Source organism: Amphiprion ocellaris, chromosome 15 (genome assembly GCF_022539595.1).
Source record: "Amphiprion ocellaris isolate individual 3 ecotype Okinawa chromosome 15, ASM2253959v1, whole genome shotgun sequence".
Taxonomy (NCBI): Eukaryota; Metazoa; Chordata; class Actinopteri; family Pomacentridae; genus Amphiprion; species Amphiprion ocellaris.
The window spans coordinates 28604384-28630457 of NC_072780.1; the positions used below are offsets into that span (position 1 = coordinate 28604384).

At 39.7% G+C, this 26074-nt stretch overlaps 1 protein-coding gene across 2 annotated transcripts in view; it reads left to right on the forward strand.

Annotated features, from left to right (window-relative positions):
- The first annotated feature begins 24947 nt into the window (after positions 1–24947).
- pvrl2l (PVR cell adhesion molecule related 2 like) overlaps positions 24948–26074 on the forward strand; it is a 497519-nt gene continuing 496392 nt past the window's right edge. The window contains exon 1 of one of the 2 annotated variants that reach the window (XM_055017901.1): positions 24948–25599. In XM_055017901.1, coding sequence (XP_054873876.1) covers positions 25512–25599 — 88 coding nt within the window. In that variant the 5' untranslated portion in view covers positions 24948–25511. The remainder of the gene's footprint in view (positions 25600–26074) is intronic. The other variant, XM_055017902.1, reaches the window with a different exon arrangement.

A 26074-nucleotide genomic window follows, 5' to 3' on the forward strand; every position in this document is an offset into this window, starting at 1 on the left:
CTACAGAAACATCCTCCATGAGCCACGTTTGAGTTATGAGAGCTTCCTCCAGCAGTCTCTTCTCTGTTTTGAGGTTCCTCTGAGAACACAAGGGTTCCTTTAATATCCCCAGATGTCCTCCAGACTCTTGTAAGTTGTTGTAAATTGTCAATGTAACGTGCAATAATTCATATTTCTAGTGCAATATTTCAATTTCATGTGTGATACTTTACTATCTCCATCTAATTGCCAGTGTTTTTCTCCCTCTAGTCTTATTTTAGCTTATTTATACTTATTTTCAGTAATCTATTGCACTTATTTCTTATTGTTTCTAATAGGCATTGTATTGTATTATGTAATTCTGTTTTCTGAGCAATATTTGGCACAAGAATTTCCTTTGGGATTAATTAAATCTTATCTTAATTCTAAGAGAGTATGTGAGGGTTGGAACACAAAGTGAGTAATAAATCAAGAGCTTCACCTTTCAGCATTTTGTTCTGTGATCTGAGTCTTTTTTCTATTCAGTTCCGTATTTGAATCTGAACTTTAGCATTTCTTTTGTGTCTGTTCAAATTTTTCTATCCAAAATTTTGAAAAAGTGGGTAAAGAAGTTGAAATAGCATAATATTTTTTTTAACACAAACGTAGACTAGTTTTCCACTTTCTTCATAGTGACCTGACAACTGTTGAAAAATGTACCAGTGAGGTTTACAAAACAACAAAAGAATCAGTTTATCTGAGAGATTTTTAGCTCCTGTTAGCACCTTTGCCTCACAGCTAGAAGATCCCTGGGTCTTTCTGTGTGGACTTTGCATGTTCTCACCAGGTTCTTCAGCTTCTGTAGTGTACTATTTTTTGGGTACGATGTGCTAAAAGTAAGAGATGATACAATTATGGCAAATGCTATTAGACTAAAGACCAGAAGTAAAACATATGTACTCAAAACATAATGGTGTCAACTTAAGGAATTATAACTTCTAACATATATTGGAATAATATGCGAAGGTCTGAACATGTCTGGGCATGTTCTCTGTAAAAGATGACCTAATGATAACTTCATGCACATGTCTTCTGTAAAGGGAGATCTAGGGGTGAATATGATAACCTGACGTCATGATCCGACCGATAGATTTAGAAAGATATAATGGTGTCAGAACTGTTCCTCCTATCATACGCCCTATAGAGGTAGAAAAATGACCAACGCTCACAGCATAAAAGACAGTGCACAACTCCATATCTTCAGTTCTTCTTGTGGTGTTTTCACTGCTAAGAATTACTTCTGGATTTTTTGTCAACAAATAAACCCTGCTGCCCTCCAAATGCTGACTTCTCTTGGTGATTTTTTTGAAGATCTGTAAAGAAGCTTTTTAGACGTTTGAACAGTCATAGACTCTGGCCTTGATCTGTAACTTAGTTTACACTTCATCACTTCCTCCCAGTCTAAAAACATGCTGAGGTTAACTGCTGATTCTAAATTGTCGGTCGGTGTGAATGTGAGTGTGCTTTGTTGTTTGTCTCTATATGTAGCCCTGCAATAGATTGTTACCTGTCCAGGTGAACCCTGCCTTCACCCTAACTCAGCTGGGATAGACTCCACCCCCCCCACAACCCTACAGAGGATAAAGATGTGCATGGATAATTGATGGATGGATGTGTTTTTAGCTCCTGATTACACTCGCTGCCTCAACGCGAGCGACTCGGAGCAGCTTCACACTTTATCTCAACTTTAGTATTGGTGCTATATATAAACAGCTGCCGTATCAACATCTGTTCGTCGTCGAACTGTTTGCTCGGGGAGATGTACGGATGTGGAAGTGTTGCAAACAGACTCCTGGGATGCATCTCAGAGCAGTGCAACTTTTAAAATCAAATTCACTTTTTTATCATAAAAGACACATGGACGGTGAACCGAAAGAAGAGGAGGCTGAGAGAGCTGGTGGGCGGCTGGTGAAAGGGTCTTTTAAAAGGACTTCCAGTAGGAGCGTGTTAAATGCTGGAGGTGTCCTGGGTCAAATATAAGATACCGCAGGTTGCACAGAGAATAATGCATTGGCCATAACACCGGCACACTTTAAAAGGCTTGCCTGAGTCAACCTCTGCCATTAGCACTAAAAAAAAAATCTGTGGTAAAGCTTCTAAGCCCACACCGACACTTAAAACCAGCAGGGCCTTGAGAGTTTCAAATGCAAGACGGCAGCAAATGGAGTATTTTGACTGTAAGTTAAAGGCGGCTGCGATGGTGACAATTTTGTTATTGTAGAAGTACTAGACTTCAGTTCAAGAACTACTGCGGTTTAAGAGGAAAGAACAATCGTTTAAATTCATGATAAGCCGCACCTCACCTCCAGTGGGACAAACCTGAGCTCTGGCAGAGTAAAGTTGCAGCCCGAGGAGGAGACGAAGGGAGTTTAAGTTTGCGCTACCTTTGTGGTGGAAACAGGTTGTGTATGCGGACTGGAAGCAGATATCCTTTCTGGTTCAGCTCTCTGACTGGAGAGAGGGTGGAAGCTGGATTAGTGTGAGGTTACAGAGGCGGAGAGGAATTACAACGGGGGTGAAAAAGGCCTTTTTTCATGAGGTGACCCCACATGGAGAGCAGAGAATGACTCTGACCCCAGGCTTTAACTGTATAATTGTGTGTTCACATCGCTTTAATCACCAATTACTCACAGAGGGCTGCGGCTTCAGAAGCTTCTTCGGGGGAGACTGAAACTCAAGCGGCGCTTTTGAGCCGGTCAATCACACCTGATTACGTGAGGTGGTGTAATTTTCAGAGCGGCTTGTTCTACATTACCAAAGGTGATTTTTGCCACTTCAAAATCACAGTCTGGTGTTATTCTAATTATGTTGGCCTGATTGGAAAATAGTCAAGAGCAGCGCTTTTCGTATCAGGGGGTCGATGTGAGCGTTTGAAACCCGGAGCCGACAGTCACAAAGATCTCTTATGTTGCTCCTTAAATTAATTCAGTTGTGAGATGAATCTAATCGATATCACATCCAGTTTTATTGCCACATATGAGGACTTGGTGTTTTAATGCAGAACGGCAAACACCAACAAGTAGATTTAAAGAGTCTTAGAAGTCAATTAAGCAACAAGTGTAAGACATACAAGAGATTATTAGTCATGAAAGATAGAATTATCTCCAGTGTGCAGAAATGTGCAGGTTTTCTGCTGAGAATGTTGCAGGGTTACATGGCATGTGATGTAAATGTGCAAAAGAATAACAACTAACTGATTGATGACTGTGATTCTATTACTTTAAGATGTTCTGACACCAAAAGAACCAAACTTTGATGTGTACTGATGATGGGATTTCTGGCTTAAGGCTGTTGTTATTTGCAGGTTAGTGTTTGAGTCAGTGCAGCTTTAAGTTGTCAGCTGGATGCCTGGGGTTGGCTTAAAGGGAAAAAAGCAACTTGTGCAACATGTAATTTTGTTCTTTTCCATATTTCTGCTTAAATAAGTACTTTTTAGAAAGAAAAAATATACTTTCTTTTGATTAATTTTATTCAAAAATAACCAACCTTCCCTCTACTTTCTTACATGTCTAGTCTCTCCTTAACCCTTTGATGCATAAGTGGGTCAAAAATTACCCGATGAGGTTGTTTTTTGCAGTATCTTTGTAATGAAAAGTTTTTATCGTGTCATATTCCAGGTATTCCTCAAAAAATGTTTATGATATTATTCCATTATAATTTTTAAGCTACCTTTTATACTTTTAAAGAAATTGTCATACTTGTATTGCTACTCCAAGCTCTTTATCACTGATAATATCAAACAAGAGGGGATGTACAAACTTGGAGGGACGGAGAGCAGCAACAGCTGGAGGAAAAGAGTGGAAAATGGATGCTGACATTCATCTATTGCTGTTCTGTGGAATATTATTCTTTTTTCAATAATCAAAATGTTCAGAATCTGTTATAAAGTGAAAAATAAACATATTTCAAACATGAAATCATTCTTGTGTGGACAAAAATATAATGCAAATTATTACTGTCCACCAAAATGACAAAAACGACATAATAACACATTGATTCTTATATAAGTCAGGTAATTTCTGACCTACTTATATAAGAAGAGTGTAGGATCCAATCATTCGTACATCTAAGGGTTTACCAGCTCCTCCCATTTTATGTTTGCTTGTGTTCTCGTACTGCTTCAGTTGTTTGAAACATTTTAATAATTATTAACTAAACATTTAACTATGAACGTAAAAATGAAATTAAGAGTTTTTGACCACTGGACTTCTTTTCTTTTTTAGACATAAGATTATATTATATAGAATGACTCGTGACGAAAGGAAGACATTTTATGGTGAATTCAATTTACAATGTTGGTCAGATTTTGCAAATAAACATTTGACAGTGAAAAGGTTCAGAGCTTGTGAAGGCCGACTATTGACTGTATATGTGCATAAGCTGGAAGAATCCTCTGTGTTGTCAAACCTGTTCCCTAAAAAGAGCCTTTACTACTCAGTGTGGTCAGCTCTGTCTCTCAGAAATTATGTGAATCCTAAAACCAGCCGGAAGGTTTGAAAGATATTTTGTCCTTTAAATGTTTGTCAAAATGACGCCATTTATCAGATCCAGAAGGTGTAAAAACAGGAACATTCGTCAGATTTGTAACTTTCCAAATAATCATTGAGCGAAACATCTGTGATCTCAGAAAACTTGACTAAAACTAAGCTTTAAAGTGTGGTTTTTCATCAAAAACTCTTCTATATATTTTATATTCTATGTCATTTTTTAAAATGCCAAAAATAAACCATTTCCACCAAACAAAAGAATAAATAAAACAATTCTGTACTCTTCAGTGCAACTGTGACCAACCGTCACATGACTAATATTCAGGGACTTTTTGGTTGAACTGCAGGCAGTGTTCATACAGAGCAGAAATAAGACTAGTATGGAGACAAATAAAAATGCAAGTAGTAAGATATTTTAGTATTTTGATTCTCCATTTTCCCCCAGCATTGGTAACACCTGTGGAAAATATCGTACTCATTGATCCCAGTGTTTGTTTTCTTTCAGTTTTGTGAAAAAAAATTTAATTAAATAAAAAAAAATTTTTTTCACATTTTTTTCCTGGGTGTTTTACTCCATAAAATGCATTTTAAGCTCTCTGTACTTCTATTCATGGTTGTTCTGTTTCCATGGAGGTGCAGGACTTTACATTGCAGTGAAAAATGAGCCCACAGTGAGGAAAAATGTGACCGGAACAAAAAACAAAGAAGCTGCTTGAGGTTCAGAGGGTTAAATAGACAAATTTTAATTTAATTGAGTTATAAATTTTAAAAATTCACCCTCTTAAATTTATAATAAATGAGAAAATTAGCTACAGAAACAAAAACTGTTCTTTGCACCAGGCTGTAAGTGTTAATTTCTGTTGTAAAAGTGGACATTCTTTTTGGAGCCTCAAGTGGACATTTGAGGAAGTGTAATTTTTGCAACTTCCTATTTTTTTTATTTAACGCTAAAGGTTTCTGCTTGAGGTCAACAGTCTTCTGGGATTATTTGCATCTGCTACTACTGACTTTTACTCTCAGTTTGATCCCATCTTTGACCTGAAGCGTTGAGCAGAATCTTGTGTTTGCACACTGGAGAGGCCTGCTGGTGCCTCTTTAAAAACTAAATAGAAGGAAGGAAGAATATTTTTCCGATTCCAGCTCAGAATATCCCCAGAGCCACATCTCTGCTCAACAATAAAAAGAAACTTGGCTCCTTTCTCTTCTTGAACTTGATTTGGTTGTTTAAACAAACCCGTAAACAGACTTTCCTCACTTACGTTTCTCCCGTTTCCCTGCGTGGCATCTGCCAATTCTGCTTTTCCGTTCATGTTTTACTACTTTCCTTGCGTTCCCTCATTACCGACTGTAAGCGGTGTTTGTAATTCACGGCAGCTTGTGAGGCTGTGATTGGGACTGGCTTGTTTGTTTCTGCTGAGGCTGGCACAAGGCACATGTGGTTTCGAAACGAGGGGAAATGGAGTAAGATATCCCTCATTTTAGAGAAGAAAATAAACATCGCCCGAACAGCAGAGCAGCACATGATGTCAGAGCGAGCAGGTCGGCCGTTTGTCGGAGGCCTGACATTTTCCAAAAGGCCTGCAGGCAGGTAATCACTGCTTTGTGGCGCTTTGCTCACTCACTCGGACTCGCTCCTCCTCCCCCCTCCTCCCCCCTCCTCCCCCCTCCTCCGTGACCCTTCCCCAAGGCTCAGGTAAAACATCATTTTAGAACGAATTTCCTTTTAACCCTCATCCCACAGGGTGAGATGCTGCACCGCGATAAGCCCGACCTCCACTTCACCCTCTGACGGCAGCTCCGTTCTGTTTAATCTGGAGATATTTCAGATATCCTGCGAGCAGCTGGGGACTTGCTTTCCAAAGCACCTTTTAAGCTCATTTTAGAGAATTTAAACCGAGTTATTAGGGTTTTAATGAAGCTCCACTCCAGCTTACGCACATATATTTGCTGTTTGTGTATTTTTCTGGAATATATTCTCTCTCTCTGTGGCGCCTGGTGTTGAGTTTCATTGTACTGTTTCCCCGAGTGACTGAGAAGTTTGTGCTCAACCAACTGCTGCAGAGGTGCAGCTTTTTAATAAACAGGAAGAAAATTCTACAGGGAAGGCAAGAATTTGCCCATTTTGGATGAAGATTGTTTTGGGAAAAAATTTTAGAAGTCACTTTCTGCTTTTTATTTACCACAAAGTTTAACCCAACTGTCCTTCATAACTTTCCACATTCACATCTTTGTTTTGCTTTTAGTTTCTAATCCTTTGTCTAAATCATTAACAAGTACGAAGGTATTTAAAAGTTTATTATTGTTGTCGTACCGGCTCCCGTCACACTTTATGGAAAATATCAGCCACTCAAACCATCAGCCACCAATTAGGCAGCATTTATTGCAGACATCAGCTAACACAAACCAAATTACACACTCAAACTTTATGGTCTCATCTAGCCTCAGATGTTTTTCTCCATCATTTAGTACGACACATTCTGAGCCGTGATAACTTTTAGTTGCAACAGTTAAATGTGGTAAATTAGTTTGATTTAGTTCACAAGATGTTCTCCAAATTAACCCTCTTAGTTCCTGTGCTGAGGGTTTGAAATGCATGTTCTTGTTTTGTGTTTTTAAAAATGCCAAAACGAGACCATTTGCCAAAGTACAAAACGTTCAGCTTTTCAACTTTCTAAAGGTCCTTGAACACATCATGTTTGATGTGCGGTTCTGTCTGGAAAACTAATCAAATCTGAGCTTAAAATTGTGATATTTCATCAAAATCAGTTTATCCTTCATGTCTGATTCAAAGGTTTACAAAAATAAAGCATCCATTCAAGTGATTGAGAGGCACATTTAAAAAGATCTTTATGCTAAATGTCAACAATAACAGCAATAATAATGATCAGAAATGTTCACATTCATCTCAAAATGCCCCTAAAACAAGGAAGCTGATAAATTATACATCAGGTCAGATGTGTTAATATTGAGTACTTAAATTTAGATTTTTTTTTAATACAAAGCTCAGATTCTAAAGCACCATCACAAATGTGAAAAATCACAAATTTCACCAACAAAGACACTTTCATTTGTAAAGTAATTGATGAACAACAGATAATGACAGTTTCACATCGATTTTTTTTAACTTGTGTTGATGCTGCAAATTTTCAGTTATCTCTGCGTCTAACTAAAAACGAAGCAGACATTAAGTTTGAAACAACAATCAGACTCAACTTCAGCACATGAACACAAAGAATTTCATGTTTTCTTTGCTCTCAGTACTTACACAAAGTAAAACACTGTGTCACAGAATTAGGAAGGAAACTGAGTGTTTAACTACTATTTACAGCTATACTAGTAGATGTGAGTAAAAGAGAATGTAAGAGTAAACCAAAGTTTAATACATACATGCAGTATTTACAGTATACAGTAGATACAGTATGTAGAGTATAAGCAGTATGTACAGAATATGCAGTGTTTACAGTGTATACAGTATATAGTAATGACAGTATATGCAGTGTTTACAGTGTATACAGTATGTAGTAATGACAGCATATGCAGTGTTTACAGTGTATACAGTATGTAGTAATGACAGTATATGCAGTGTTTACAGTGTATACAGTATATAGTAATGACAGTATATGCAGTGTTTACAGTGTATACAGTATATAGTAATGACAGTATATGCAGTGTTTACAGTGTATACAGTATATAGTAATGACAGTATATGCAGTGTTTACAGTGTATACAGTATACAGTATGTACAGTAGCTCAGCGTTGGGATTCAGAATTACTTCTTCCTCACTTAAATCTTCTTCAGTGATGAATCGTGTGAAAAAAACTGTTCCTGTCTGTGGTTATTTTGGTGTTCAGAGCTCCATAGCGCCTACCAGAGGAGAGGAACTGAAACAGGTTCCCAAACAGGGCTCCCTTATAACACTTTGCATTTATTTGACTTCACATTTACATTCTCGGTTAAATATTGATAGGTTTAAATTTCACTTAACTCATCACTTCTCAGATGTTGGAGCCTCTCGCTCTGCAGAAGAGACTTCCAGGCTGCAGTTTACTAATGCTGTTTGAGAAGCTGTCCTTCAAACTAAATGCACTTGAATGCGTGACACGTCGTATTTACCACTTCAGAAGTCTTGACTAGGGGCTTACCAGGATGAACTGAAGGCGGCATTAAACCAGGGAACATGAAAGAGCTCAACTCTCAGAAAAAAAAAAAAAAAAAACGCCACAAAAACTTGGCACAGCAAATTCCTCCTACTGAGGGCTGTGGATTTGAAATAAACCATCCTCCTCATCCTGCACTGTGGTCTCCTCTTTATCTGGACGAATCAAACTGATCCTAAAAAACGTATAAAAATGATCATTCAACATCGATTTTCATTGAATAAAAACAGCCAGAAATTCAACAACAGCGCCTTATGTTTGAAGGATGATCGAACGCGCTCATAAACCTCCACAGCTTCATGTCAGCCTCCTGCACAACCAGTGGAGTTTCTATCTTTTTCAGCTCCAAAAAACAGAAAAATGTCCATCAAATTCCTCCGTGTGGAAGTTCTTTGTGGTACCTTTGCTCCAACTTGGCTACAAGACACTGGAAACGTGATGTACAAGCTGCTCAGAGGGCTGTGATGGATGTTTTCAGCCGGTCTTCTGGTAAGACGGCCAGTTTTTGGAGAACAGCTGAGATGCAGCTTCGGAGGCCAAACTCACGCCGTGTTTCAGTCGTGCAGATCTGTGCAGTTTAACAAGTTTTTCAGGGATGTTTGGAGGAAAGAAAAGAAAAGAAAGAAAGAAAAAGACATGAATTCTGCATTCAGTTGTGGGAGTTTCAGCAACTTTGGGAGTTTTTGAAGACAGATTCAAGCACTCATAGACGAAATATATTTAATTTTGATCTCTTTTCAGGCCTAAAAACAAAGATTAGCATTACTTGGAGTGCTACATTGACAGGAATTGTTTAGCTTTTTAGTAGATGGATATTCTGACATTTTCATCTATTATTGCCATGAGCCTGGATGGTAAAAGATCTCGACAGTTGTTCTAGTTTACAGAAGTTGTTGGTGTATTTCACTTAAATCCATAAATGTTAGCCTCAGTAAGTTGCTATGAGTATGATAACCATTAAAAATAAATCAGTACCTTTCACCAGTAATAAAATATGACTATATAAGTAAAATATTCTGACAGTAATACATAATTATTATACCAAAACATAGGTAAAAATTATAATTTCATATGTTAGAACTTGTCCAACCAACCACTCAGCACACATGTTATTATGGGCCTTGAAAATTTACCCAAAATTCCCTTTTTAATATATTTTTCTGGTGAATTACTACAATAGAAAGGGTACCAATGCTTATTTCTATGACTTTTTGTCATAGATAATAAGCTGGTGCAGTTCTGTTATTGAAACTGATGCTCAAACCTGGACATTGTCAACAAAACCAGCTTTTTTCTTTAGATTGTGACACCTGAAGTGGATTTATAATTGTTTTGGTTGCAGTTTTTACCAGAGCTGAAATGTGCTTTTCATGATTGAAAAATTCATGTGTTTATGTCTGGTACTTATGAAGTTATGAGGCTCAAAATGCAACACAAATGGATGCACTGCAACTTCAAAAAAATGCATAGTATGAAGGTAAAATTTTGCTTGTCGTCTTTAAACATAACAAAGTTTTTGTACTTTAAAAATCAGCTAATTCTGAGGAGGTTGTTTTGTTGATTTTATATGGAATGACCTGAAAGACAAAGATTATCACCAAAGTTATTAGAATATGTCTCTGAGAGCAAAACAGATCCGTAGAAAATACATCCAGGAGATGTTGTTATAATAACTCTGTCTCCCAAAAATGATGTTTCCTTCCAGCTGCACTTTCAATTATGTTTTCTTGTATTTTCTCCCCAAAAGGTACGACTGTGACATAGTAGGAAAGAGTCTGAAAGAGCCATAAAATCCACATCAGGAGATTAGTGGAGAGGATTGAGGCATGAGTCAGCAGCAGATCTTTCACGCAGAAGGCAGGGATTTGCATCTAATATGGCATCAGTACTCTTAGATTTGAGGTCACTGTTCACTCGTTGCTGACTTTCTTTTTCCACACAGAGTTTGGTTCAGTTTAGTTGCCAAAACTACGCGGTTGGGTTTAGGAATATAGAACAAACTGTTTTAAAATATGATGTGTTTGAAGCTTTTCCTCCATTTTCAGAGTTACCAGGGTTCCGCTCCATCAAGTAAATGATTGGCTGGCTAAAAGTGACAGTAAAGCAATCAAATAAAACGGCGAAATGTGTTGATTTAAAACACGTTTGTGAAAAGCACATGTAATCGTGAAGAAAATGCATTTTATTATAAACTTAACAGAGAATGCAGTTGGGCTGTTTAGGAATGTAGTTTTTTACAGTTTGTATCTACTCTGATATTCCACCAATATAAAAATCTTTATTTTTTACTCTAAGAGTACAATTTTTTGGACAGTTATTTGAAGCATTATGATTTTTCTTTTAGCCATTAAGGATATTATATAACTCTTACAGTTGGGATCACTTTTGGAGTGGCTTCACCATCATATCTGCTCAGTGCATGTCGAATATTGGCCATAAATGCAAAAAAACATAATGTTTTTACTAAGTAGTATGCCTCTGACTGGCCCCATACCCTACATTATTTGATTTTGGGGCCAATCACCACAGTGAACAATACAAGTTTTTTGGTTGGTAGAATGTTGGAGTAAATAGAAATATTGACATTTTTTTTAACTGAATTTGCACCATCATATAACTGGTTTGCATTATTCTATTGAACCAGGGTTGTACCACTGAAGACCACAGGTACACATCCATAAACCTGCAAAATTTCAAGACTCCAGCTACATTATTCATAATCAACACCTTCTTTAAGAATTTGAAACTGAAAAAATAACGTTACCTATGAGCAATATTTTTACACATGATTGACTCAATTAATATTCACCACCTAAAAAAATATATATCTGTGAAAGTGAAGATGGTCATGCATGGGGCATTCAGTGAACTGAAAACACATTCACTGCCATTCAAAAGTTCAGGGTCACCTTGACAATTTCATGTTTTCCATGAAAATTCACACTTTTCATGTGCTAACATGGGTTTCTTATCAATTAGCCTTTCAACACCATTAGCTAACACAATGTAGCATTAGAACACAGGAGTGATGGTTGCTGGAAATGTTCCTCTGTACCTCTATGGAGATATTCCATTAAAAATCAGCTGTTTCCAGCTACAATAGTCATTTACCACATTAACAATGTCTAGACTGAATTTCTGATTAATGTTATCTTCATTGAAAAAAAAATGCTTTTCTTTCAAAAATAAGGACATTTCTAAGTGATCCCAAACTTTTGAATGGTAGTTTATATGCTATAATGTGATGCTTCATTTCTTTTTCTAAAAATCCCACCAGATGACCTCAAGTCTTCTGTTTTGTTGGAACGTAACTCCGACCTTCTGCAGGGTGGAGGTGTCCTTTTGTCTTCCTTTTGTCCTTTAAGGAGCCTCATGACTGGTGATCTGTTATTGACAGAGCTTTCATTTAGGGCTAAGCTTTTCCTCTGAGGAGGAAGTCTCTCCGAGTGATTTGGTCTCTGCTGACCCTCCTGCTGTAGCTCCCCCTCCTCCCTCAACAAACCCACCGGCTGGGTTACCTCAGCGGGGACTGCTTACGGTGACTGACAGCCACCTCTAACCCTCCATTCCACTGTGTTTAGAGACTGAAAGATTATCTACCGAGCCGCAGCCCCCTTTCCCTGTCTTTTCAGAACACCATGCGCTCATCCATCCATCCATCCATCCGTTCCCTCCCCCACCACCTTCTCCTCCACTATAAAAACACACCAATCTATATCCACACAAATCAAACATACCGACTGTGTGTGTCTGCAGGTGCATGTGTACGTACTTTGTGTGTGTGTGTGTGTGTGTGTGTGTGTGTGTGTGTGTGTGTGTGTGTGCAAGCGAGTCCTTGTTGGCTTATCGCTTCAAGAATGAGGTGAGGGTAGGAGAGCGATGGGAGTGCCGCATATAAAATTCATGGGCTGGTTTGTGGAGAACATAATAAGGCAGAAAGCTCTCACAGACCTGCTTCCAGTTTCTCTAATGCAGCTAAACAGATTGTGGGTGAGTGTGTGTGTGCTCTCAAGTGTGCTGTGCAGATGTGTGTGTGTGTGTGTGTGTGAATATGTAAAGTTGACTCTGTTAGTGCAAATGGAAGTTCATGTGGATCAAACAGCGGATGAGAGGTGTGCTACAGTAAATAACTCAGTAGGTGTGCGGGCCGGCCAGCTGTCACCGAGGCAGAGTTGATTTATTTTGCTCTCTGGAATGACAGAGGGGGGGACAGAGTAGCAAGAAGGATGGAGGGTTGGATGTGAGGATGGATGGATGGGGGGCTGGAGGGATGGATGAGGGAGAGGTGATTGAAGAGCCAAGGCCAGAGGGACGGCCCAGTCCAGTCTGTATACAAGGCAAAAGCATGAATATAGAGAGATGGATGAACACATGATTTGTGAGTGTGACGTAAAGGAAGCAGTTCAGTAAACCAAACATCTACAGCCACTGGACAGCTGACTGAACAGTTGCTTTGAAGCCTTTTTTCTGTAAGATGTGCAGTTAAACACACCTGCAGTGCATCTGCAGTCTGACCTGCAGTGAGCAGTTCAGCATAATATGATGAGGAGGTTCAACACCGTGTTTAAAGCTTCTAACTGATGAAAGACAGAAGAGTGATTTCTTTTACCCTAGTGATTTTTCTGTTTAGAAGCCGTTTCTCTCATGTCTAAACCAGTAGGTCCCAACCCTTTCAGCTTGTGTGCACCAACAGTGCAGCACTGAATCATGGTTAATATATTTGGGATTTTACAAAAAAGTCTCTTTCATGTCAAAGTTAAAACAGATTTACACAAAGCAATAGCAGTTAATTAAAAACATAACATTTCAAGTAAGTGATTGTACAGTACTCACCCCCTTCAAGTCAGTATTTAGTAGATGCATCTTTGGCTGTAGTTAGCATTGACCCTGTGTGAATAGGTTTTAATCAGCTTTGCACAACTGGACGATGCCATTTTACCCAATTCCTCTTTGCAAGTCAGTCATTTTAAAGGGATTCAATACTTCTACAATAATTATTGCAAGACACATCACTACAAAACACATACACACCTTCAAGCATGGTGGTGGCAGCATCATGATGTGAAGCATGATGGTGGCAGTATCCTGATGTGAAGCATGGTGGTGGCAGCATCATGATATGAAGCATGGTGGTGGCAGCATCATGATGTGAAGCATGTTGATAGCAGCATCATGATGTGGAGCACGGTAGTGGCAGCATCATGATGTCAAGCATAGCGGTGAAGCATGATGGAGGCAGCATCATGATGTGAAGCATGGTGGTGGCAGCATCATGATGTGAAGCATGTTGATAGCAGCATCATGATGTGGAGCACGGTGGTGGCAGCATCATGATGTGGAGCACGGTGGAGGCAGTATCATGATGTGAAGCATGGTGGTGGCAGCATCATGATGTGAAGCATGGTGGTGGCAGCATCATGATGTGAAGCACGGTGGTGGCAGCATCATGATGTGAAGCACAGTGGTGGCAGCATCATGATGTGAAGCATGGTGGTGGCAGCATCATGATGTGAAGCACAGTGGTGGCAGCATCATGATGTGGAGCACGGTGGAGGCAGTATCATGATGTGAAGCACGGTGGTGGCAGCATCATGATGTGAAGCACGGTGGAGGCAGTATCATGATGTGAAGCACGGTGGTGGCAGCATCATGATGTGAAGCACGGTGGTGGCAGCATCATGATGTGAAGCACGGTGGTGGCAGCATCATGATGTGAAGCACAGTGGTGGCAGCATCATGATGTGAAGCACGGTGGTGGCAGCATCATGATGTGAAGCACGGTGGTGGCAGCATGATGATGTGAAGCACGGTGGTGGTAGCATCATGACTTCAAGCATGGTGGAGGCAGTATCATGATGTGAAGCATGGTGGTGGCAGTAGCATGATGTGAAGCATGGTGGTGGCAGCATCATGATGTGAAGCATGGTGGTGGCAGCATCATGATGTGAAGCACGGTGGTGGCAGCATCATGATGTGAAGCACGGTGGAGGCAGTATCATGATGTGAAGCATGGTGGTGGCAGCATCATGATGTGAAGCATGGTGGTGGCAGCATCATGATGTAGGGACGTTTATTGGCAGCATGTCCTGGAAGGCTTGTAAATGTAGAAGGTAAAATGTATGCAGCAATGTATAGGTAAATTCTGAAGTCCAACCTGATGCAGCCTGCAAGAGAAGATTTGATTTCCAGTGAGACAATGAGCGAAAGCAAATGGCCAAAACTCATACAAAATGTTTAAAAAGAAGAAGGTGAATGTTTTGGAGGCCAAGTCAGAGCCCAGATCTCAATCTTAATTGGGAATTTGAGGCTGAAGTTGAAAACAGCTGTTCATTCATGGTCTCTATGTGACCTGACAGAGTTAGAACAGTTGTGCAAAGAAGAATGGGGTGAAACTGCAGCATCCAGATGTTTAGGCTGATTGAGACCTGTCCACACAGGCCCAACGCTGTCAGGTGAATCCACTAAATACTGCCTAGAAGGGTGTGAATACTTATGCATTACTTATTCTGATATTTTTGATGATACTTTGCTGTAATCTGTTAAATTCCTGTCAAATAAGCCACATTAAAATGACCATTTAGAGGCAATAAGAGGGGAAAACTTCCAAAGTAGGTGAGTATTTTTTACTTAAAAACAAATATGTACTTGTGAACCTCGCATCTGAGAATAGTTCAGCCAAAAAGTACATTTCCCATCATAGATTCTATCTTTAAAACACATTTTATGAGCCTCAGGAGGTGAAACTGCCAAAGATTTTTTGGGGAAAAAAAGAAGCAAAAAAGTAATTTTGTGTTTCAGAATATGTTTTCTCCTCTTTCGTTTCCTGTTAATCATTTTGTGGCCCCTAAGATTTATCTTCCACACCTTGGGGGGGTCCCGACCCCCAGGTTGTGAATCACTGGTTGAAGCTGCTGCAGCCTCTGGGAGTGAAGAGGTACAAAGTGGTAATATATGAATTACTGGCTGAATTATTCAAAGTATTCCCAAATCCTGCTGACTTGGGATATTAATGTAAAGGTAAATAATATTTTCTTCTGGCTGGTTTCCTGTAAGCAGATGGAGAAATGGTGCATCTGTGATGTCTTTACTTTCTGTTTCGTATTGAAAATAACATTTCTCTTTGCTAAATAGGTCTGTATGCTGTATGTTTATATATCAGTACTGTAATTATAGTATGTTTAAATAACCAGTCCACGGTGAACCTCTGCATCAACGTGACTGAGACGAATCCCTCCACATATACGGCACTTGGCATATGCATTGATATAAAGTGATTCTGATTTTGTTTACAACGTCATTACAACAGGAGGAATTAATTTACTCAGTTTCCTCTACAGGGCCAAACAGGCCTGGGGCCAGGGCTTACTCATCATTTATGTCACACAAATTCCCCCCAAATTGCATTTATGTGGCCTTTTTGCATTTCATTGCCAAAACAGATTATCTGCCAGCCGTGTGATGGTTTCAAATATATAAAATGCTTTTTCTCTTTGCTATTTTTTTTGAAGGTTGAGCGTGTGTAATAATAATGTCAGCACAGAGCTGCAGTAAATCATGTGTGCTGGTTGTGTAGCTGGCCTCTGATGTTGCATGAATATCTGACCGAACCGAACCACAGAAAATTACAGAATGTTAAAAGAAAAAAAAAGCATCAGTGCGTGGGAAATGCTGTTTTCTGAGCTACGATAATCGCATGAAGTATTGGTCATACTCTGAGCAACAGGATTTTGATCATTGAATAATAACAATCAATTTCAGGCTGAAAATTTCAACGTTTCATACAATAGAAATGAGAACAAAATGCCAACCAACCACAAAAAGCATTAAAATGCAACAGCATACAGATTCACGTCACATATATTGATATATTGAGTTTGTCATGAGTGGAAAGCTGAGCAGGACAAAACCCAGCAGTTTGTGAATAATGATTACGTGATGCAGAACCACAGAAGACAAACAGAGCAGGCGAGTCTGTCATGCTTGAATAAAGTTACAGGGACTGGAGTAGATGTTAACAGTGGACAGCCATGCTAGCTACTTTTTTGAGGCTAACGGTGTCATGCTAACATGCTCACAGTGATTGTGTTGAATCACTGAGGTTTAGCAGGAATAATATTTACCATGTAACATAGAAGAAACTGATGCTAAAGTCCTTCATTTTGCAGATAACTGGTCAGAAACCAAAGCTATGGATGATCTGAATGGAGGACTCTGGATGAAACATTAAGTGGGCAGAAGGTACAGAAAATCACAATCATACCTGCAATAGTTGTTGCAATATTTTGATAAAAAATTTGTGAGTTTCATAATTTCTTACGGTGTGGGTATCATCAGATAATCCGCAATTTATTTGTAATTCAGGAACTAAAAAATGTGTTTCTTAAAATGTTTTAGGTGACAGAATCAAAAAACAAACCAATCAATGATCCATTTTTATTTTGCAAAAATTCTAATTTTCATTATTAGCTTGGAAACCAAAAATAGAAATCAGCTGGCATTTTTGTATTTTTACTAATAAATCAAAGGTGAAATTAAGTGTTAGTTTGCATTTTGTTTCCAAATTAATATTTTAAAAACTAATTGAAGAAAGAGAAGTTGCAGAAGTTGTGGTTTCTGCAAATTAAATTTTTTCGTTTGTCATTTGGGACAGGAAACAAATAGCATAGATAGATAGATAGATAGATAGATAGATAGATCTTGGAAACCAAATTGACACTTGATTTCGTGTTCGGTTATCAAACTAAAACAACTGAAAAGACATGTGGTTTTGGTTTTTGCTATCCAAAAATTAACCATGTTTGACTGGTTTTCTGTTTTTTGTTCTTCTACCTGAAATGTTGGGCAAAAATATTACCAATAGTGAGTTTAAAATAACAAATTAATTTTGGATTATCTGAAGATACCCGGACTGCTCGATGAAAAGTCATGATCACCAACATGTGCAGATTTTAGAATGTGGGAACCATGAATGTCTGCTGTCTGATTATTGAAATAACTTCATATTTAGTTTCAGCAGCAAAGGAGTTAGGTAACATTGCTGTGTTGCTATTAAAGGTGTTAGAGAACAGGTCAAGATGAAGACTTTAACCATCGGACAACCTTTTCCTAACTTTGCCTTAAAATGAATCCTACCTCAGCCACATAGACATCACATGTAAAATATCCTCATGAGGTAATTTTGGAATTCAACAACAACCAATTTTGTTGTGTAATTCTGAGAACTTGCTGCAGTGATGACACACTTTACTCCATCTGTTGTTTAACTGAGGCAAACCTTGAGTTACATCATTGCCTCTTTGGATACAGATGCACAGAAAGGCGGAAAACATCACGAACTTTGACTGTCACTGCAGAGGTATTACTTTTAGCAGTCAACAGATGGCAGGATGTAGCCGGATCATTTGTATGCAGTGGCATGTCCACGCACACACACACACACACACACACACACACACACGGCAGGGGCCGGCAGAATACATTGTGAGCCTTCAGAGGACAGAAGGTTTCCCTGCTCTTCTGTGATTAATGGGCTGATTGAGGCTGGAGCCCAAATGGAGGGTGGGCCAGTTTGCAGCCCACTAATGAGGTGATAATGGAGAGGTGGGCGGCCGGGTCCGCCACCCAGCAAAAATGGTGGAAGCATCACGGCGACGTTTTCCGAGGCAGTGCAGGGAGACGAGCTTTCCACAGGGCAGTGGGGTGTTATTTCTCACTGAAATGTTTTGGATAGTGGCGGTGCAGGAGGCGTACAGATGCCTGCATTCATTTTCAGCACTAAAATAGGTGCTTGTTTGGTTCGCCTTGAAGCAAAAATCATGGTGCTCAAGCAAAGAGTGCATTACAGTGTAAATGCTGCAGCTGGAACAGGCAGGTGGGTACTTTGACGAAGAGATGCTTTCACCGTGACAGTGATTGCCGGGTTTGGAATGAGGAGGATTGTTGGCCCACTGCAGTGGGAGCATCGCTGCATCACAGTAACTGTAACCACACCAGATCCTTCATTGATATCAGGAGGGAGACAGATGAAGAATATTCTGAGCATGACACTTAAATGTCTGATGCAACGGTGTGACTACATTTCATCACTGGAAAGGTCTGTTTTAGAGTTTATCAGTTTGAAAAATATGTCTTTTATTTGTCCTGGTTTGTTTTTTTGCATTTGAAAGCAGCTCAGATGGTGCCGGATGATCTTTATTTGAGAGAGAGGGTTTGACCCCTGTATCCTCAAAAAGCGTTATCCAAATGTGAATCACGGCCGCTAAAAGCTTTTGCCAAATTATGAAACTATGAAAAGGTTAAGTGTGCCCTCATTACAAAAACACATTTCCTATTCTTGGTGGAGTGTTTTAGTTTTATTCGATTGAGGTTTCTGTCTCTAAGATCTCTATTGGTTCCCAAGTCAATGGAATATTTTTGGGTACAGACTAGTTTCAAGAAAAACTGTCCACCGTGAGTTCAGCTTCCATACTTTATGTGTCTTTTCAGCATAAATGTTGCATATGTGCACATTTGTGAACAGATTTCATAAACAACATGTAAGGAGGAAGCTGGATTTTGTGGTCATATAAATGGAAACAGATTTCTAATCAATCTTTTACAACACTTTCAACAAAGACAGTGTTACATAGAAATCTGATTATCAATCTGCAGCATGTAAACAGGTTGTTTTTTAGCTACCTGTTCTCAGATTACCTGCATTCCTTGTAGCATGCACATCAGTCAGCCACAACATTAAAACTCCTGACAGGTGAAGTGAATTACATTTTGTTATTGCGCAATGTTCTGCTGGGAAGCCTTGGCTCCTGGCATTCATGTGGATGTTACTTTGACTCGTACCACCCACCTAAATGTTGTAGACTTAATCTGACTCACTGGGTGTAAGTTGCAGGTGTAAGGCTGCCTTTGTTTATATATTTCACATGGCTTTCACTTCCACATCTACTTTCTATGTGTTACAGCTTTCAAAATCTCCTTTAGAGTGGAGACAACAACAACGACCTCCGGGCAGAAACCTATCGCACTGAAAAAATTTCAAGTTTTGCCATGAATTTTGGCAAATTATCTGTTTTAATGACAGGGCTCACCTCCCCTCTCACTATTTTGAGGGGACACCATCTCTGCATCCTGGGCTTAACTCCACCCAAGACAACTGAGATTGGCTGAAAGAATTACACCACCTTTAAAGTCATCTATGCAGTTTAACACAGGTGCAGCCAGTTGGTGGCAGAAGTCCAAGGAGATCACCTGAGTGCAGTGATTCAAAGCTGAAAAGCAATAAAAGGGGAAAACTTACAAACAGGCTGAATACTTTTCATAGTCGCTGTAGCTCTGATTGTTATTGATTTTTCTTTTCTTGGCATTGTTCAGTGTCTGAAGCACCAAAACTGGACTTCAGCCCATTTGCACTGGGGTGGCCGAAGAAATCCATGAGGCGAAGCTTCATACACGAGAAGTTATAAATGTAAGGGCAGAAACAGCCGAATTAATATCACCATTAACCCAACTTCATACTTCTCGCTCCTTCAGTGTGGGAATAAACAATAATCTCTTTTGTTTACTAGTATGAATAAAATATATACTATGGATGGTGATTCATGTTAAACCGGCACCAAACAATAAAACACAAACAGAATTATTGACTTTATGCGGTGGGTGTGGTGCAGTCGGAGGAAATATTTCTCCCTGTAGCGTTTGTGCTTACAGTCTGGGAGTTATGACTCAGTCACACAGTTAATTGAGGTTCGCCTTGTGTTAGCGTCCAACAAAGTTTCCCAGTCGATCTGCAACTTATTTCAACAGAAAACTTAAAAAGTGCTGCGTTCGACTTCAAAGATGGTCTCTTATCGTCCTGAACAGACGCACAACGTCCTCTCTGTGTGGAGGAGAGCAGCTCTGTTTATTTCCCCACAACTTATCCATGTTTGAAACATTTTTGTCTTTCAAAAAAACCCAAAAAACTCTCAGCATCAGTGTTTCTGCAGAGGGGACAACAAAGTAAATGACAGCATCCATCTAGCGAGACTTAAACCCCTTCTCCGCCCCCACAGTCCCCCAAGGCTTTTTTTTCTTATGCTGCTGCAAAGCTGAATTTATGTGTGCAATTCTCCTGTATGCTTCTTTTGTTTGTTTTTTCTGTTAGAGACCAGATACATCATAAAAAGGGGGAAATGTGGATGTGAAGATATTTAAAAATCCTACAATAAAACGGACGGAGTTGAGTTATTTCCGAGTTCTTCTGCTATAGTGGAGGTCAGATTGCTGGTCTGCAGCACTCAAGTTTCTGATTACACCAAAAACAACCACGATTTAGTCAGAAAGTAAATTGTTTATGTAATTTAACCGACTAAATACCAACCCCACTGTATCCTACCTTATTGTGTACCTTCAAACCGTGCATTTCCATGAAAAACAACAGCAAACAATTGTCGCAGATGGTGTGCTTTGAAATCTGCATTAGAAAGTATGTTTAGGCGCCTTTACTTGATGGCTTGCAGTTGTGTTTACGGCGACTTTGATTTTCTTTGTTCTGATGTTTCTATGGGGATTTGTAGTTTTCTTGTTCTGTACAGGACTAGAGAACTGTAAAGGTCACAACATATCAGGTGGACAGTAATTATTGCAACTTCTGGCACATCATGTCTGCAGCTACTTGACATTTCATCGGACTGCTTCTATGTAATTACTCCGACAAGGAACGCAACGGAGTTATGTGACAATCGGCGTACGTTTGTCTGTCTTTTAGCAGTATTACTCAAAAACGAACTGATGGATTTGGATGAAATTTTCAGGTAAGGTCAGAAATGACAGGAGGACCAAGTGATTAGATTTTGGCAGTGATGCGGCTTATAGTCTGGATCCACGAATTTGTGAAAGATTTCTGTATCATCGCAAGATAGCGACATGGCGTCACTGTAACTATGACAACAAGTGAATGCTACTAGCTGCCTGCTGACGATCACATGATTGTGATCCTGCTACAAATTGACTGCTACGGACTTATCCGTCGGAAATCATACAGCTGATCAACTGATTAAATTGTGGGGGTGTTTCTGAGTCCCATCGATTCCTGCCACCCGCTACATACAGTATGTAGGTCATGCAATTTGGTATCCGTACATAACGTACACATGCACAACGTACGCCCGTGCTCCCTGCAAGGTCATTTTAATAAGATTTCATCCTACAGAAATGATACGGCTGAGCAGCCTTGGCGGAGTACTGCGCTCCCTGAATGCTTTTCTTGTTGGACTTATTTTATTGGATTTGCACTGAATAGTACTTTGGTTTTCTTTTTTATTTGTTTAAACACCTGCTCGTTCTGAGTCATTACAAGTTGGCTAACTGCCTTATTGCATCCACAGAAGAGTTTATCTCTCTTTGCTTCTAGCTCAGCACCTGTTCAAGGAGTTTTTTCTTCCCGTCTTCGAAACACTTGATGTAGAATGTGTCCCTGTAGACCCACACAGCAAACTCTAAGACCTCTACTTCTTAAGTTATAGTTTCTGTACATTTCAACTGAGTCGCTGTGACACTCGATTCATCAGTCGACTGACAGAATCAATTATTATTTTGATTAATGACAAGTTTCAGCTGCTGTCTGCTGTCATGTCACTCCACTGGTTTCTGCAAATGAAAGGATTTTTGGCTGCTGGTCGAACAAAGTCAACAACTTTAAGACCCTGTATGGATTCAAACGTTTTCCAATCATTGCACTGATGTAGTTTTGAATAAGTGATGAATGGCAATGCATAGCGTGTAGTGGTAGAGAAGGGATTAAAACATAAGCGAAAGTACACACATAATACCAGAAAAACTGACTGTATCTAAAGTAAAAGGTATTATTCTGCTGAGAAACGACTCCTGACGTGATTTTATCTAATTATGTCTCTGCACTGGCGACAGTAGCATCTGAGGAATTGTGTTTTTAGATCGTCTGCTCATCCTATTCTTGTGAATGCAGTATATTTTTTGAAATAGTTCATGGAATTCCTTCAAATTTGGCACAAACATACACTTGGAAAGATGAACTGATTAGATTTTGGCAATAAAAGTCACAGCGATTTCACAAAACACATTTTTGGCCGTAACTCAGGAATTCATTTGCTAATTATGACAAAATTGCAGTCTAATGTGTAATAGGATAAAATGAGGTGACGAGGTTTCAGATCCAAAAGGTCAACTTCACTGTGACATCGTAATGTTCTGCAAAAACACTTTCCTGGCTCTTATTTGGTGCTACACCTCAGAAACAGAAAGAAATATGGATGCAAACTCTAACTTCAATGGTTGGTGGAAACAGAACTGAGTTACTATTAATACAGTTGCACTAATGTTTTAGCAGGATTTTAAAGGGCGATATCATGCAAAATTTATTTCTTTTTCATTGTTTTTGAACCTAATTATGTGTCAAAACATGAGAAGAGACCATCACCTCACTTCTTTCCTTTTTCTTCATTGGGATTATCTCCATAATTAATAACATTGTAGAGCTTTAATATGTTTTAAAATCAGGTAAAGTTGTCTTTTATATCATTTTTTGTAAAGTTTTGCAAATCACTCAAGTAAAATCACATCCTAAATAACACTATCGGGGCCTTAACTTCAATATTTACGTCTCACCAATCATAATCCTCATTACTGGGAGGCACTTTGATGCTGTTGTCTTAAATGTTAAGCATAAAAAAATGTTGATTTGAGTGTTTTATCTTGTTTATATTGGATGTCTGGGATCTTGTTTGTCTGAATTTGTTTTCATTTTTCATCAAATTTGACATTTGTTTTATGTAAAGCACTTGGTAACTCTGTTTTCGAAAGGTTGTCTACAAATAAAGTTATTTTTCTGCTTCTCCATAGATCAGACAGTGAAGAATCTGTTCGGGTTTGCAGCCTGTCACTGAATTAGATACTGGAAGAGGAGTGGTCTTCTTCCTGAAAGGGGCTGGTGGTTTTGTTGGATTTAAAGGTACAGACATGACACTGAAACAGCCATTTGAAAAAGGACTAAAACCAGATTTATTATAGAATGAAGAATCTGAGCAGGATTTTGAACTTAAACTTGTAATATCCATTGTAGGGAAATATGAGACTTAATTTAACTTGTTAAAAAACAGTATAATATGGGACCTTTAATGTTGTAGCTAGTGGCTAATTTAATGTGTAGCACTGCATAAACTTTACATTAGTGGTAGAAAGTAACTGAGTTCATGTAAAACTCTGAAAAATATGTTTCTCCTTCTATTTCATGGTAGTTTTGACATGCTGGGAGGAATTGCCTTAAGTTAGGCCACTTGTTTGCTTAATTTGCTAACACAAAATACAATAAACAAATAAATTATATGTATTATCTTCATGATTAAGCTTTTATTCAAACCTCAGCTGCATGTAAACTATTGTTCCCATTTTTGCCAGCTGCAAGACACACACAATGTGTCTACAGTTATAATCTGACGCTAAAATGGGTTATTCTGCACAATACTTTTGCATTTTTAGTGTATTTTGAAGCTACATTGTTTCTAGATTGTGGTGTTCTTCCTTATACTTCAGTACAGATATCAGTACTTCTTCCACTACTGTTTAAATCAAAAGTGTGGGATTACTTATAGACATGTCCTTATTTTTGAAAGAAACACATTTTTTTCAATGAAGATAACATTAATCAGAAATACAATGATACATAAATACATTGTTAATGTGGTAAATGACTATTCTAGCTGGAAACGGCTGATTTTTCCTGAAATATCGACATGGGGTAAAGAGGCCCATTTCCAGCAACCATCACTCCTGTGTTCTAATGCTACATTGTGTTAACTAATGGTCTTGAAAGGCTAATTGATGATTAGAAAACCCTTGTGCAGTTATGTTAGCACATGAATAAAAGTGTGAGTTTTCATGGAAAACATGAAATTGTCTGGGTGACCCCAGTGTATATGCAAAATCTGCAAAGCAACCAGAAACTATAGCAGTAAAATAAAGGCGAAAAGTGACATATTGTGCTCTGAAATGTGCATTAGAAGAACAAAACGCCAAATTGAAATGGAAAAAGCACCTCCGAATGTTATTAGAGTAAATGCACTGAGGCTACTGCTGCTGGTAGTTAATGTCATTACTGGTTTTATGTAAGTGAAAAATGCTGACAGTCAACTGAAATGATCATTTATTCGGTGTGAATTGTGAAAAATAATGAGTGACTTTCTGCTGCAGCTGACAGATTTCCTGCTTTGTTCCCTCCCACAGAGGCGCAGACGAGCGGCAGGTGTCAGCAGAACACGCCCTGAGCTTCGAGCAGGTATCCAGACGCTGTTCGCGGCTTCTCCTGGCCGCTGAAGCTGCGCTCCGGTCGGACTGAGAGTCTCTCTGTGAGCTCCAGTACTACGGCTCAAGTCCTCTTGGTGACGCTCTGCTGACATCACTGTGATATTCCCCCGCTCCGCTCTCCGCATCACACACTCGGAGCTCCGCCGACTCTCTCCACACTCTCCGTCCAACACTTTTCTTGCCCGTTTTCGCTCCGCTCGCCGTGGCCAGGACGCACCGTCACTGAGCAGCAGCAGCAGCAGCAGCAGCAGGCTACCTGTGCGCACTGCGGCCGCTCCACGCTGGGAGGGGTTTCACTCTTCCTCCCATTAACACATTTGAAGGAAGACAAACTAAACGCCGTTTCCACATTGGAGACGAGGGGGGACACGCCGAGAGACACACGCTGCAACTTGGCTGATTTCAAACCCAGGGCGGTCTGAACTGAGCTCGAAGTTTCTTTGGCTGATCGGAGAAGGAATAATTTGGAGCCCGGCTTGCAGAACACCGCGCTGTTGTGGATATTTACGTCCACCTTGTCTCCTGTTTAGAAGAATGGCGACAGATTACGCAGCGCGCTGCCCGGTTTCTCCGGCGAGGATCCCTTGGCTGGTGGCAGCAGCGATCCTCCTCTCTGCTCAAGGTAAGACGACACGAGCCGAGCTGTTGATTAACAATGAATCCTCGCTCAGTTTTCCGCCTCTTGCCCTCCCGCACCGCCCTGAACGCGGCCACTCTCCAGCCGCGCAGCGCCGCGTACTGAGTGCGCCGCTCGGGTCACGTCTCCGCTCTTCTCTCCGGCTCTTTCTGCTTTGCTCCGCTTGGACTTGAGACCTGTTGTAAAAGTTTTATTGTCCGAGCTTTGTGCCACAGCTGTGTGCGTTGACTTTCGGTGAGCCAGCGAGGTGTGGCTCTCCTGGTTTGGTGGGTTTTTTTGTCCTAATTCCGCGCTGCTTCGGTCGGCAGGTGACTGTTCAGGAAGCCTAATCCTCCCTGAGCCTCTACAAACCCTTCCCGCACGGCTGACCTGTAATCTCTGTTTACCTGTTGGAAAGTGCCGCAGGGAAATGAGGCGCAATCACCGGGGCTGCTGTGATTACTGCCCATTAGAGTAATAG